This window comes from Helianthus annuus, chromosome 16 (assembly GCF_002127325.2).
Source record: "Helianthus annuus cultivar XRQ/B chromosome 16, HanXRQr2.0-SUNRISE, whole genome shotgun sequence".
Taxonomy (NCBI): Eukaryota; Viridiplantae; Streptophyta; class Magnoliopsida; order Asterales; family Asteraceae; genus Helianthus; species Helianthus annuus.
Window position 1 is genome coordinate 200393282 of NC_035448.2, and position 16230 is coordinate 200409511.

General features: G+C 37.3%; 2 protein-coding genes across 2 annotated transcripts; both read right to left on the reverse strand.

The window, feature by feature from the left end:
- Positions 1-13907: 13907 nt before the first annotated feature.
- On the reverse strand, positions 13908-15360 carry LOC110920387. Its single transcript, XM_022164600.1, has 2 exons — positions 14858-15360; positions 13908-14616 (listed from the first exon to the last, which is right to left on the reverse strand). The coding sequence occupies exons 1-2, from the start codon at positions 15358-15360 to the stop codon at positions 13908-13910; spliced, it is 1212 nt and encodes a 403-aa protein (XP_022020292.1).
- A 111-nt stretch (positions 15361-15471) lies between these two features.
- LOC110920386 lies at positions 15472-15941 on the reverse strand. The gene is made up of 2 exons (XM_022164599.1): positions 15668-15941; positions 15472-15569 (listed from the first exon to the last, which is right to left on the reverse strand). The coding sequence occupies exons 1-2, from the start codon at positions 15939-15941 to the stop codon at positions 15472-15474; spliced, it is 372 nt and encodes a 123-aa protein (XP_022020291.1).
- Positions 15942-16230: the final 289 nt, after the last annotated feature.

Here is a 16230-nt window from a genome sequence, read left to right on the forward strand (position 1 = left end):
GTTTGCTTTGACATTTATGTTAACATTCCACTAGAAAGAACTACATAGACATAGTTCATGTGTGATCAATTGCAGTGATGAAAGGGAACTAAGTACTCAGATTCCTAGAACGTGAGGTTGTTACCCGATGATCAATCAACCCTTACCCAAGCCTAACTATACCCATGATATCTCGATTGCCAACAACACCAAGAACGTATGGTTTCTAATTAGTTTAACATAAGAATCAATAATTTACTAACAATCAATCACACACCATAACAAACAATTCAACAAACATCAAGATTGTTATTCTAGAAATAAGGAAATAAAGCATAAAGTCTTACAAAACCTTCCACCAAAGATGACCACAAAATGTTTAGCCACTCATGGCTTGAACAAACATCATAAACCAAGTTTTAATCTTCAAACAAGTTAAGAACATGAAAAACAATGATAAAGATAGTCTTCAAGCTCCAAAAATTAGCCAAAATTCGTCCCCAAGTGTTGTGTAACCGAAACATATGATGAGACACACTTAAACCCCATGAAAATGACAATTAAATGCATAAGTTACGATTTTGGATCAGTCGGCGCCGTAAGCTACGCCAGAGGGCCGTAGCTTACGGCGAGCAGCAAAGTCATACGGTCCTTGTCTTCTGTCTTACGGCAGGCAATGCTGAAAACTTGTTTTTAGCATAACTTTTTCGTTTCAACTCCGTTTTCTTCACCGTTTTCGCCTACGTTCTCGTAATTTCATCCTCTATCATGCTATCCTCTTAATTCTTCAATTCCAAAAATTAATTGTTTATTGATGCTCCAAATTACTTCCCTTTTAAGCTCTATTTGCACCTGCACGTCCAAACAACTAGTAGTTACCAAGTTCAAACAATTAAACGTGTAAAGCATGGGATTTTAATCTTTTTAAGGCACTTAAGGGTTGTCCTACGGACCACCCGTCAATGGCCATTCGATTGAATGGTCATTCGATCCAAGTGTTGAGATTCTCAAAAGTCAAGTCAAGTGTTCAACTCAGGTTACCTTGATCGGATGGCTGCTCCATCCGATCGGATTGCCATTCGATCATGGGGGTTTCCAAACTTTCAAGTTTCTGAAAAGTTTTTAAGTGTTGAAAGATTTCCAAGACACATTGTCACTCTGATCAGATGGCAGTTCGATTGGATGGCTATCCGATCGGATTGCCATTCGACGATCAAAGATTCAAAGTCTCAAAGTGTTTAATGTTGAGAGGCAAGTGTCACCTGATTGGATGGCAGTTCGATTGGATGGCTATCCGATCGGATTGCCACTCGATCGGGTTGTCCTTGTCCCGTTCCTAAACTTGTAAAGTTTCTAAGTTTTTGTTTAAACGCGCGACGACTTGGTACGTATTGAGACAATAGTAAACACATCAGTGTACATTCGATCTAATCGGATGGGAATCACCCCAGTCCGCTCAGTCGTCTGCCCTTGACGGTGCTTATGTCGGAATCCATACTCCGGTCATCTTCTCCGGAAATAATCCATTTCTAAGCCGACTCAAGACTAATCATCAAGTCTTCAGTCCGTTCAGATCCGGATTCCACCGTTTTAAGTGAAAAGTTAAGAAAAGATGAAGATAAACATAAGTTTTAGCCGAAAAGTCTAGATTTAGTTAAGATTCAGTGTAAAACTCATGAAATTCCTTAGCTCTGAGCTAGATCTTGACTAAAATAACATCACACAACAGTTGGTACAAACCACCATGATGACGTCACCTTCAAGAGCTCAAATCTTAGAGATTTCACGGTGAAAAGTGAGATTTTAGAGGAGAATCATGTAGAGAATGACGTGTAGATCAAAGTTGTACAAGAATCTAGTGTAAAACGTACCGAAATCGCCGAGAAATGGAAGAAAAGGGGAGTTCGTGCGTCTGGATCGAGTGAGGCTGTCACATCAGTGAGAATGATGTGACAGGCCTATTTATTGTGTGAGAGTGGGAGTGAGGCAGTGTGCACGGATCGGATGGCACCTCGGTCGAATGGCCATCCGATCAGTTGGTCATCCGATCGGATGGTCATCCGATCGGATTGCCATTTGGTCAATCCCATCCTTTCCGTTTAACCGTATTTGATTCGTTTTGCGAGTTAGATTAAGCGTTGCGTATTATTTGGGTAATAGTATCACATAACAAGATTCTAAGTTTCATAGTTTCATAGTTTCCGCCAGTGACAAGACTCCAGTCCCTCGTTCAACCAAGTCTCAAGTTTCACAAGCCTGAAGAGTCAAGCACCAAAGTATCAAGAGTCAAGAATCATAGAATCAAGCCTCATAGAATCATAGTATCATAGAATCATAGTATCATAGAATCATAGTTTCATAGAATCATAGTATCATAGAATCATAGGATCATAGAATCATAGTTTCATAGAATCATAGTTTCCCAAGTATCAAGTATCAAGAATCATAGCATAAGATTCACCAAGTATCAAAAGTATTAAATATCACATAGTCTAGGGACTAAAAGTGTCAAATAGGTAAAATTCTAGGGACGCAGACGTTACACACACGATAATGGAACTTGAAATGTTCATGTGTTTTGCTTAAATGGATAAACAATACTGATAATCGTCTTGGACTGCTTTTCACGAAAATTACATAAAGAATTATCTAATAGTGTGAAAACAATTTGATTTTGCTGATATGATATTCTTACCGGTGATTCTCACAAAAATAAAGTGTTTATTTTTCTTTGTAATTTTTTTTGTTATTTATTTTCTCTCAGAAAATATAAAAATCTAAAAAAAATTTTCCTTTTTCTTTAAAACTCTTATCGTACAGAAAATGGTTGTTTATGGAGGAACTGTTACCGGTAGGGGGAAACGATGTGAGAAGATGAGTTCCAGCTTTTAAAACCTTGTGAGTTCTAATGTGGTGGACATAAATTTTTAGTGTTGGTTTGGATTGAAAATTGCTTAATCTGTGATACAGTTTTCACATCTCTTGATTAATAATAATTTGTTTAATTTTGTTGAAAAATTCTTATGGTTTCACAAGATTTTGTTTTATAGTATACAAATTGAAGCAGTCTGTTGCTGAGAAGTTAATGTGATGAGATGAGGAGCTTGTTGCTGTTTGGTAGAATCCTCCTTCTACAATGCAGAACAGAAGATATGAAGACATTATTGGATTCCTGACTCGGAGATTGGAAGATTTGGTGATTGGATGCATCAGCTTAGGGGGAGTCTGTTGCTGACAGAATTCGTGTTGAAGTTGACGTTATCCAAAGACCAAAGACTGCGAGAATCTGAAGACTAAAGTTTACCTTTGCAAGCTATTGCCAAAGGGGAGTTTGTTGGTGCATGTTATGTGACAACAGCTTTGGTTTGTTCTTTGGATATAATAGTCAAGGCTTGTATATGAAGACTTCAAGAGAATTCCGAGTTTGCTAGGAGGAATTCTGAATTTATGGCTTAAGCAAAGGGTTCGAGTTTGTTGAATTCCAGTGAAGTCCGAGTTTGTGAGCACAAGACAAGTCCGATTTTGTGAAAGACATGGTGAATCCGAGTTTGGGAGTTTATCAATTCCGAATTTAACAAGCATGTCTGAGTTTAGTCCTTTGTATTGTCTAGTCCGAGTTTGTATTATTATGTACGTAGGCCTTGTCCAGTTTGCATGGATGTGTTATATAAATAGTACTATGCTCTAGGGTTTAGGTTAGACAGTCTGAGAGCAGTTACAGAGAGTTAGAGAAAACACAGAGAATGGCTGTGAGTTTCTTGGGATCTTGAGTGATTGTAAACATTGAGTTTGATAATCATAGAAGACCTGTTTTAAAGTGGTTTGTGTGTTCTTCATCATATTACTTGTTTCTGTGTACGTTGATCTATCAAGGGGATTCCAAACCCTTGATTGTTCGGTCAATCTCGTAACGATCCACGTGATAGGGACCTACATGAACAAGGCCTTGTTCGTGTTTGTTCATTAAGGAATGAGTCTATTCACGAACACTTACCAAACACACATAAACTCAAACAAATATTCATGAACACACATGAACACAAATGAATACACATTAACATATATTTATTTTAGAATAAAATTTGAATTTTTATTCACCAAAAACTAAATAAGCACATAACATAATTATCCGAGCACAGTTGACACAATTATCAGAAAATGATTAACACAAAATTAAAAAGTTTGCCAGGCTTTAACACAACACAAGCTGAAATTGAAATGGTCAAATGACGAATGTTGGAGGAGGCATACTGTATAGCTAGGGTTTTAAATTAAAAAAAAACCCTAAAAACAACGAAACAAAAATACAAGATATAAAAAACCTTTAAGTGAATGAACACATACGCTGACGAAAATAAATGAACAAATGAAATTTTATTCATGTTCGCTCGTTTAACTTCACGAACGAAATTTCATGTTCGTGTTCATTCATTTATTAAGCGAATGAACATAAACAAACTTCCCGCTGAATAGTTTACAAATTGTTCGCTGAACGTTGGGTTCGTTTATTGCCTTAATTATGAATGCTCTTAAGTAGCTGTCACGGTCCCTGACCCGGATTGACCCGTTTCAGGACCCGCGGAACAGAAATTCTGCGGTAATCTGTTTATTGTGAGTTTAGCAGCGGAAAATTTATTTCACAGGATCGGCTAAGTTAAAACTTTTCCCGATTATTTTTATTTCACAATTCGGGTTAAAATCCCGGGTAATTTACAATAACAAGTTTTTAGTAATAAAACACATTTCTTTATTTTATATCGAGCCACTATCTTAAGCTTGAAATGCTTCCCCTGCATTTTTCCTGAATTACAGCAGATTACCTGAAATAGGTTTGAAAAAAAAGATTTTGTCAGCGGGGAAATACTGAGTGAATTATTCTAGTTTCTAAAAATGACACATTTGTTATAATTCACAGTGATAAGATCTTTTACAATGTATCCTGATATCAACCAACTACCCACAGTACTTTACCACTCGATCCATTGGCCCATACGTCCAATGGTATCTGTGATTATGGTCATATCACCCAATGGCTGCCCCAATGGTGAAGATTATCAAGTAATGTATACAATACCCCACATACCGGCTGTAATTTGGTGATTCACATAAACTTAATCACTGTAAGTTATAATTCTGAAAATAATTTGGAGTATTGTAAATAGTCACAAACTGTGATAAAAGAATTTATAAAAAGAGAATAACTCACATTGCAGATTTAGTGTGGATAGAATTTAGATTTAATTCCTGTTAACCTAATTTCACAATAAAGCACACAAAACAGGATTAGTGATCAATACAACGATTATGATAATTCTCCAAGATCAATTGTGACAATGAATGTCCAAGTGCAATACTTCGGCTCATTTATCAAAATGACAAACGATAAAGTATAGTACTTCAACTCGTATATCGAATTATCGACAACGACAAAGTACAATGCTTCGGCTCATTATCGAATTATCGACAACGATAAAGCATAGCCCAATGTGGCGGCACTTAGATATTCTTTGGGTATATTGATCCCGGAAACTGAATCGTAATAGCGATCGACTAATTACCCTGTTTTGCGGCAGCACCTCGATAATAGTGTGTGTGTGTTGGACTGTTTTGCTTATAACTCGGCCTATGTAACTCCGATTTTCGTCGTTCAAATGCCAAAATTCAAGTCCCAACCCCTGCTATTTATACTGAAATTTTGACACTGTCGCGTAGCGCGAGGGGTACCCCCTTAGCCGTCGCGCTACGCGAGTGACCACCCTATTTTCATAGGGTAGCCCTTTGTGCAGGTAGGCTTGCTGTGTCGATGGTTTTATAAATTTCGAATTTTATAATGAGTTATGAAGATAATCGTTATTAGGGTTTTGCCCCCCCTGAGTTTTAGGGCCCCTGATCCTGATTCTGATTGTTCTGGAAATTCTAGGGTTAGTGTAGAATTACTTGGGTGTCTCAATTAGGGTTTTCTTAATAGCTAATTACTATCCTAATTATTTAAAATTTAATGAGAGTTGTTACATCCTCCCCACCTTAGGAAAAATCTCGTCCTCGAGATTCACTGGAATAGATGAGGATATTTGCGTTTCATTTCTGATTCCAGTTCCCAAGTGTATTCTGGCCCTCTTTTTGAATTCCATTTGACTTTGACTAATACCAGTCGTTTGTGTTTGAGAAACTTGATTTTCCTGTCTTCTATTTGTAAAGGTTTTTCTATGAATTTCAGCTTCTCATTTACCTCTATGTCTTGAAGAGGTACCACCAGAGATTCATCTGATAAACATTTCTTGAGATTGGATACATGAAATACATCATGTACTCCAGCTAGTTCTTCTGGTAGCTGTAAGCGATAGGCAACTGGCCCGATTCGTTGAATTACTGGAAATGGTCCAACATATCGGGGACTCAGTTTCCCTTTCTTACCGAATCTTACAACACCTTTCCAAGGAGATACTTTTAAAAGTACTTTGTCTCCTATTTGGAATTCAAGCGGTTTGCGACGATTATCTGCATAACTTTTCTGACGATCTCTTGCTGTTTTTAGTCTTTCCTTGATCTGAGTTATCTTGTCAGTAGTTTCTTGTACAATTTCTGGACCTGATAATTGACTTTCTCCGATTTCTGCCCAACATACTGGAGTTCTGCACTTACGTCCATACAGGGCTTCGAATGGTGCAGCTTCGATACTTGAATGATAACTATTGTTATAGGAGAATTCAATTAATGGTAAATGGTTATCCCAATTACCTCCAAAGTCAATTACACATGCTCTGAGCATGTCTTCCAGAGTTTGGATTGTCCTTTCACTTTGTCCGTCGGTCTGTGGATGATATGCAGTACTGAGATTAAGTCGGGTTCCCATTGATTCTTGGAAACTTGTCCAAAATCGGGAAGTGAAACGACTATCTCTATCCGATACAATGGAGAGCGGAACTCCATGTAAGGATACTATTTCATCCACATATAGCTTGGCTAATCTTTCCATGTTAAAGGTTTCCTTGATTGGTAGAAAATGAGCTGATTTGGTTAATCGGTCCACGATTACCCAAATAGCATCATTACCTTTTCTGGTTTTGGGTAACTTAGTAACAAAGTCCATTGTTATAAGTTCCCATTTCCATACAGGCATTTCTAATTGTTGCAGTAAGCCTGAAGGTTTCTGGTGTTCAGCTTTAACTTGTGAACAAGTTAAACACTTAGATACATATTCAGCTATGTCCTTTTTCATTCCTATCCACCAGAAATGTTTCCTTAAATCTTGGTACATCTTATTATTTCCTGGATGTACAGTATACCTAGATTTATGAGCTTCTTCTAAGATTTTTGATCTTAAATTTCCTTGTTTAGGTACCCAAATTCTGCTTTGATGAAATTTCCAAATTCCATCATTTCCTTGTTTTAATTCTTTTAGGTAACCTTTCATTCCTTCGGTATCGTCATTGATTGCCGTTTTCTGGATTTCTTTCACTTGTTCCCGTAAATCTACTTGTAGATTTATTCTAAGAGCACGGACTCGCCTTTGCTTTTCAGGGAACTTACGACTTAAGGCATCTGCTACTACATTGGCCTTTCCTTCGTGATATTGAATATCACAGTCGTAATCACTCAGGACTTCCATCCATCTCCTTTGTCTCATGTTTAACTCTTTTTGCCCGAATATATACCTTAAACTCTTATGATCTGTATAAACAGTAAATTTACTTCCATACAGATAATGTCTCCAAATCTTAAGGGCAAAAATTATGGCTCCTAGTTCTAAATCATGAGTCGTATAGTTTTCTTCGTGCTTTTTCAACTGTCTGGAGGCATACGCAATTACCTTCTTGCGTTGCATCAACACACATCCATATCCTAATTTTGAAGCATCACAGTATACTTCAAAATCTTCTGTTCCTTCTGGTAAGGCTAGGATTGGTGCATTGGTTAATTTCTGCTTTAAGATTCTAAAGGCTTCTTCTTGCTTTGGACCCCACTCAAACTTAGTGGCTTTACAGGTTAGCTTAGTTAATGGTACAGCTATTTTGGAAAAATCCTTAATAAACCGTCTATAATAACCGGCTAAACCTATAAAACTTCTAATTTCCATTGCGGTTTGTGGAACCTTCCAGTTGGTAATTGCTGCGATCTTAGCAGGATCTACGTGAATACCTTCGTGATTCACCATATGGCCTAAGAATTGCACTTCTTGTAACCAAAATTCACATTTCGAAAATTTCGCGTACAACTTTTCTTTTCTTAACAAAGTTAAGAGTGCATGCAAATGCTGACAATGCTCGGCTTGACTTTTGGAATAAATAAGTATATCGTCAATAAATACGATCACAAATTTATCCAAATATGGTTTACAGATTCTGTTCATCATGTCCATGAATGCAGCTGGGGCATTGGTTAATCCAAAGGGCATGACTGTAAACTCATAATGACCATACCTAGTTCGGAAAGCAGTTTTAGGTATGTCTTCTTCTTGAACTTTCAATTGATGATATCCGGATCTTAAATCTATTTTAGAGAAATACCTAGCTCCTTGCAATTGATCAAAAAGATCATCAATTCTAGGTAATGGGTATCGATTCTTAATTGTAACTTTATTCAATTCTCTATAATCAATACACATTCTCATTGATCCATCTTTCTTTTTCACAAACAACACTGGTGCACCCCAAGGGGATGAACTAGGTTGTATAAATCCTTTGCTTAGTAATTCATCTAATTGCTTTTTCAATTCTAACATTTCGGTAGGAGCTAATCGATAAGGTGCCTTGGCTATCGGTGTAGTTCCTGGAATTAGATGAATTCTAAATTCTACTTCTCTGTCTGGTGGTAACCCAGGTAAATTTTCTGGAAAGACATCTGGGTATTCTGAAACTACAGGAATTTCCTTGAGTTCCTTGCCCTTAGTACAAATGATTATGGAAATCATATATACTATTCCTTGGTTCCGTTCATAATTAGCAACTTTCATTACTGATATGAACTTTAACGGCTTCCGAGGTTTATCTCCTGAAATCTTAATTACCTCTCCTGTAGGTGCTTGAATTTCTATAGAATTTCTATCACATATGATTTGAGCATGGTTGGCTATTAACCAATCCATTCCTAACACAACATCAAACTCAGCTAATTTCATAGGTAATAGGTTTGCAATAAACTTATGACCTGAAAGTTCTATTTCTACTTTTTGCAAAACCTGATTAATTTCTATGGAATTTCCATCTGCAGTTTCGACTGTAAAGATCTGCCTAACTGTAGTTAATGGTAACTTAAGAGCCTGACAGAATGAAGTATTTATAAAACTTTGGTTCGCACCAGAGTCAAATAATACTTTTGCATAGATGTTGTGGACTAAAAACGTACCGGCTATCACATCCGGAATGAGTTCTGCTTCTTGAGTAGTTAGCTGGAAAGCCCTGGCATTCTTCTTAACAGTTCCTTCAACGGATTTGCCTTTGTTATCAGTGATTTTGTTCAGTTTAGGACATTCGGTTTTGTAATGTCCTGTCTCTCCACAGTGAAAACAGGTTACAGTTTTCTTCTTACAGTTTTCTTCACTATGGCCCACCGATTTGCAGAAGTTACAAATTGCATAGCATTTTCCAAAATGCTTCCTTTTGCAATTTCTGCAGAATGGCGGGATGGAAGATTGTCTTGTTCCTTTCTTCTTGAAGTTACTACTATTACCCATCCTAAATCCTTGGGAAATTTTCTGAGCCAATTCTTTCTTCCTATCTTCATCTCTTGTGCGTATTAGTTCGTCGGTTAGGGTATTAGCTAATTCTACTGCATCGTCAATAGTGCGAGGTCTTGCAGCTTTAACGATATTGCGAATTTCGCTAATTAATCCCCAAATATATCGAGAAATGAGTACCGGTTCTGGCGAAGCCAAGTTAGGTACTACTCTCGCATATTCGAAGAATGTCGAAGTATAACCACGACAATCTATTCCGGTCATTCGATGATTGAGGAACTTATTTGCCATTTGTTCCTTTTCATACTCAGGACAAAATTTCCTTTCAACAAGATTCTTAAATTCTTCCCAGGTCATAGCATAAGCCACCCGTCTTCCTTTTGCCTGTAGCACCGTGTTCCACCATTCTAGTGCTCCTTCCTTAAATAGGTTTGAGGCATACATGACTTGATCTTCCTCAGCACATTTACTTATTGCAATTACTGCTTCGGTTTTCTCCAACCATCGCAGCGTTGCAGTTGCTCCTTCGTTGCCTGCAAATTCGGCGGGTTTACAAGCAAGAAATTCTTTGAAAGTGCAACCAGGCGTTGCAGACTTTCGCTTCTTAGGGCGCTGGGTGTGCTGAGATTCATTGTTATGATTTATATGGTCATTGCCCCCGTTGATGCTATTACTGAAATTATCTTCAGTAGTATGTTTGCTAGGTAAAATATGTTGCGGATTACTTGGATTTTTCATAGCAGCAACGAACATTGGAATTGCGTTGGCTATTCCTTGGGCAACCATATTTTCTATATCTTGTTTAGTCATATATTGATCTTCTGGTTGTTGCTCCGAGTGATTAATTTCATTTACTGGTTCTTTATCGTTATTTGCCATCTGATGATAAGTTATTATGAACAATTAGCAATTAACAATAAATCATTTAAACAAATTATAACACATAAAGCCAAAATTATCGATTTCTCGATTGCATTTTATATCAGTATAGTATGCATCAATACACACCGATATTTTACAATGTTTTATTTGTTATGTTACAACTGGTTTCACTATTTACTTTTACTATTATACAGGAATAATTCCACCACCCTTCTATTCGTCATCTCAGAAACGGAATTCCCTCTCGTCGTATTTCCAGGCAATCTGTCCCCCTATTTCCCTAATTCTATTCCCTGCATCCATTAACTCTTCACCAAAGTGGCGAAGTTCAGCCAGGTTTTCATTGCTCATCGGTGGATTAGGTAGGGGTTCTGGGTCGAATTGTGGAAGAAACGAGTAAGGACTGTTGACAATGTTTTGGAATTGCCAATCGTTAGTCCACCATTCTTCTGGTTCTATAGGTTGGTCATGGACTATTGGTTCAGTGATTGTTGGTGTAAGGTTCATCGGTATTGGATTTTCAACAGGATAGGTAAAGATACCTGAGTTGATAGGTTGCATAGTTTCACACTTTCCTAGTAATATATCTATTTGATCCTGAAAAGTAGCTCCCCTGGTTTGATTAGAACTCTCTCCGACTTCTACCTGAGTTGGGTTAGAATCTTTTCCTACTTCTATTGCTATTTCCTGAGAGTACTGTTCGAACTGCTCCTCCATTTGCCTAACCTCATTAACGTCAGTTTCCTGTTCTTGTGGATTAGGGTTTTCCTGAATTATAATTGCTTTTCCTTTGTCTAAGGGTTTACTAGTTTTAGGAGTTTTTGTAACTGTCCTTCTCTTACGTATACGACTTCCCCATACATAATTTTTCTTTGGCCTTCTTTTTGGTTTGGTTACTGGTGGAGTAGGGAGTTCTACGGTTTCATCCACATCAGCAACGTATCCCGTAAATTCATGAGAAACTTCAATATTTACTGGGTACAGATTGAGGTTCTGAAAAGCTTCAGAGATCTCGTTCATGCTGTGTAGCATATATGCAAAAATGCACAAAATGTCAAGTTAAAACTTTGGAACAAAGTTTACCAAATAAACACAGAAGTTTTATTGCATACTTATTTGTACAAAATACAGGAAACACTCAGTTTTATTTATCTACTTACTGAGAATTACTAGTACTGTATTCAAGATACTTTTTAAAGATTCGCATTTTCTGCTACAGTAGCTAACATATATAAATTAGCCCATTTTTCATCCAGGGTTTCCTTTTTAATTTTCCTTTCCCTGATTTGCTCCTTACTTTTCTTAATAATCATACTCCTTTTTCTAGGAGAAAGCGGATTTTCGTAATTCGCTTTTTGCACAAATATTCCTTCCTCAGGAATTGTAGGGAGCTTTGAAATTTTAGTTTTAGAAGAACTACCCTCTTTGTAAATTGATCTATTTAATTTAAGATGGATATCTTGCAACTTCTGTTTATCCATACTGTAACTAACAAATAATCAGTTAGAAGCATGTAAACACATAATCACATATAGTAATCAGGAAAAATTAAGTATCATTTAAATACTTAATTAGCTTAACTTAGTGGCTCTGATACCACCTTATTTCTGTCACGGTCCCTGACCCGGATTGACCCGTTTCAGGACCCGCGGAACAGAAATTCTGCGGTAATCTGTTTATTGTGAGTTTAGCAGCGGAAAATTTATTTCACAGGATCGGCTAAGTTAAAACTTTTCCCGATTATTTTTATTTCACAATTCGGGTTAAAATCCCGGGTAATTTACAATAACAAGTTTTTAGTAATAAAACACATTTCTTTATTTTATATCGAGCCACTATCTTAAGCTTGAAATGCTTCCCCTGCATTTTTCCTGAATTACAGCAGATTACCTGAAATAGGTTTGAAAAAAAAGATTTTGTCAGCGGGGAAATACTGAGTGAATTATTCTAGTTTCTAAAAATGACACATTTGTTATAATTCACAGTGATAAGATCTTTTACAATGTATCCTGATATCAACCAACTACCCACAGTACTTTACCACTCGATCCATTGGCCCATACGTCCAATGGTATCTGTGATTATGGTCATATCACCCAATGGCTGCCCCAATGGTGAAGATTATCAAGTAATGTATACAATACCCCACATACCGGCTGTAATTTGGTGATTCACATAAACTTAATCACTGTAAGTTATAATTCTGAAAATAATTTGGAGTATTGTAAATAGTCACAAACTGTGATAAAAGAATTTATAAAAAGAGAATAACTCACATTGCAGATTTAGTGTGGATAGAATTTAGATTTAATTCCTGTTAACCTAATTTCACAATAAAGCACACAAAACAGGATTAGTGATCAATACAACGATTATGATAATTCTCCAAGATCAATTGTGACAATGAATGTCCAAGTGCAATACTTCGGCTCATTTATCAAAATGACAAACGATAAAGTATAGTACTTCAACTCGTATATCGAATTATCGACAACGACAAAGTACAATGCTTCGGCTCATTATCGAATTATCGACAACGATAAAGCATAGCCCAATGTGGCGGCACTTAGATATTCTTTGGGTATATTGATCCCGGAAACTGAATCGTAATAGCGATCGACTAATTACCCTGTTTTGCGGCAGCACCTCGATAATAGTGTGTGTGTGTTGGACTGTTTTGCTTATAACTCGGCCTATGTAACTCCGATTTTCGTCGTTCAAATGCCAAAATTCAAGTCCCAACCCCTGCTATTTATACTGAAATTTTGACACTGTCGCGTAGCGCGAGGGGTACCCCCTTAGCCGTCGCGCTACGCGAGTGACCACTCTATTTTCATAGGGTAGCCCTTTGTGCAGGTAGGCTTGCTGTGTCGATGGTTTTATAAATTTCGAATTTTATAATGAGTTATGAAGATAATCGTTATTAGGGTTTTGCCCCCCCTGAGTTTTAGGGCCCCTGATCCTGATTCTGATTGTTCTGGAAATTCTAGGGTTAGTGTAGAATTACTTGGGTGTCTCAATTAGGGTTTTCTTAATAGCTAATTACTATCCTAATTATTTAAAATTTAATGAGAGTTGTTACAGTAGCTATTAAGTAGTGTTGTTCACGAGCAGAGCCCGAGACTTGCCTAAGTGTATGAAACTCTAAATGTAACCTTTTTCGTCCTTAATTCTAAATATGAACTTTTTAAGACCCATTAACTTGCATGAGGTGGCGTATCAATACATTTATTAAAACAAGTTGTGTTTGAGCTAACATATTTATTTGAAGGTCTTGTTTGAATTGATTTTTTTTTGAAAAGCAAATTTCATTCAACAAAAAGACGAACTATCTCCAAGATGGAAATAGAAGCGTCAAAACATCCAACCGTTACATAAAATCGAAATTACAACACATATACCAATCTATCAAAATTGTATTACGTCTACTTCTAAACCACAGAAAACCCAACGTTTTGATATCCGCCACTATCTCGACCACGTTCCGCTTCTTGTTTGAGAAGACCATTTCGTTCCTAGCTTTCCAAATCCTCCAACACGTAAGAATAGCAATACCTTGCATCACCTGTTTCTTTGTCTTCTCTCGCTTGAAATACTTGTGAAGCTCCACCTCATCTTTAATCCCAAACAAATATACCGGAGGAATACCACACCATTTTGCAATCCCTTGCCACACTCCCATACTGTACCCACACCCAGAAAATTTACGATTTAAAGACTCCTCATGATCACCACATAACGTACATATCAAGTTCCCCACATCTATGTTTCTCCTTTTAAGTGCCGTTTTAGTTGGAATGCGATCCGCAAGCGCTCTTAACATAAAAATGTTGCATTTCTTTGGCAACCATGTACACCATTTGAAATAATCTATATCCCCATTAACCGTTTCATCAATCAACCACTTCTTAACGATCGCCACTGAGAACACTTCGTCCGAGCCTGAAGTCCACTTCCAATAATCACGGCGGTCATTCAACTGAGTAAGATTAACCATCCACTGACACTGAATCAGTTCAGCTACCTCTTGTGCCGAAGACGGATACGACGACCAATTCCAAGACATTGCAACTGAATCCCTAAACCACCCAATTCGATCATTGACTTTACACCATTTATTGCATTCCAACCGAAACAAAGCTGGAAATCTATCTTTTAAAGGAACAATATCGACCCAATTATCTATCCAAAACACAAATTCGATCCATTACCCACCACTCCTCTCATCATGCTATTGAAGCCCATGTCTTGAACCTTCACCTTGTAACCAACAGACACTATTTTAGTCCACGTACCGGAAAATCGCCTATTACACTTTACCATATCCCTCTTCCTTTTGACCCATGAATAGCATCAATTGTTCTTCTCCATAAAGAATCCACTTCATTGCGATACCTCCATAACCATTTTAATAGAAGAGCTTTATTCGACCATTCAAGTTTAGTCAAACCCAAACCTCCCTTCCGTTTCGAACATGTTACAGTATCCCATCCCATCCAATGAACCTTCTTCACGTCATCCCCACCGCCCCATAAAAACTTCTTTATTAACAATTCAAGTTTTTTAATAACGCAAACCGAAGCTTTATATAATGAGAAATAATAAGTAGGAAGGGATTCTAGAACCGACTTTATCAAAGTAACCCGACCACCAATAGAAATGCAATTCGCTTTCCACTTCGTAAGCCGAGACCTAAACACATTCACCACGGCCTCCCAATTATTCTCTCTATTCATATTTGCTCCCACCAAAATCCCCAAATACACGAACGGAACCTCCCCAATCTTACAACCAAAACCATCGGCTTTAAGTTGCACCTCCATTTTACTCATACCAATACCAAAAAGCGTTGACTTGTTATGATTAATACTCAACCCCGAACACACATAAAAAATTCTCAAGATCCTTCGCAAGTTTTTAAAATTAAAACTTGACTATTCTCCCAATATAATAGCATCATCCGCATATAGAAGATGACTTAATTTCGGACCTCCATTCGGAAGAATCACACCATCAAAAGCACCAATTTTTACTGTTTTAAAATTTTTACCGCTTTGTTAAAAAGAGCCGAAAACGCCTCCATAACAATAATAAATAAAAACGGAGAAATCGGATCTCCCTGTCTAATACCTTTGCTATAATCAAACTCGAACGTAGGAGACCCGTTAACCAATACCGAAGATCTCGCTGAAGACACCACTCCATAAATCCACTTACACCATCTCTTTGGAAAACTCATTTGGCTCATAATCGATAACAAGAATTCCCAGTTTACATTATCATACGCCTTTTCAAAATCTGTTTTAAACAAAAATAGATCTCTACCGGTTCGTCTCTCCCATGACATAATCTCACTAATTACTAAAGGCCCATCCAAAATATACCTCCCCGCCAAAAAAGCCATTTGCGTTTCTGAAGTGATATTCCCCGTAACTCGCTTCAATCTATTGGCCAACACTTTCGACAACACTTTGCTCAACAAACCAATTAAATTAATTGGACGGTATTCCCCTTAACCCACCGGATCTTTCACTTTAGGAATCAAAGCCATGAACGAAGACCCAACCCCCTATTTATTTTCCCCGTCTCAAAAAACGCCAAAAAAATATTGCGAAAATCCCCCTCAAATAGACTCCAAAAACGTTTAAGAAAACGGAAATTGAACCCATCTGGACCTGGCACTTTGTCATCCT

Excerpts from the sequence above, each read along its gene's own strand:
- LOC110920387 (XM_022164600.1), bottom strand. The coding sequence starts at position 15,360 with ATGGAGGTGCAACTTAAAGCCGATGGTTTTGGTTGTAAGATTGGGGAG. Across the intron at positions 14,617-14,857 it reads TCAAAAGGAAGAGGGATATG|GGATTCAGTTGCAATGTCTT; the intron begins GTAAAGTGTAAT and ends TGGGTGGTTTAG.
- LOC110920386 (XM_022164599.1), bottom strand. The coding sequence starts at position 15,941 with ATGGCTTTTTTGGCGGGGAGGTATATTTTGGATGGGCCTTTAGTAATT. Across the intron at positions 15,570-15,667 it reads CGAGTTTGATTATAGCAAAG|TAAAAATTGGTGCTTTTGAT; the intron begins GTATTAGACAGG and ends ATTTTAAAACAG.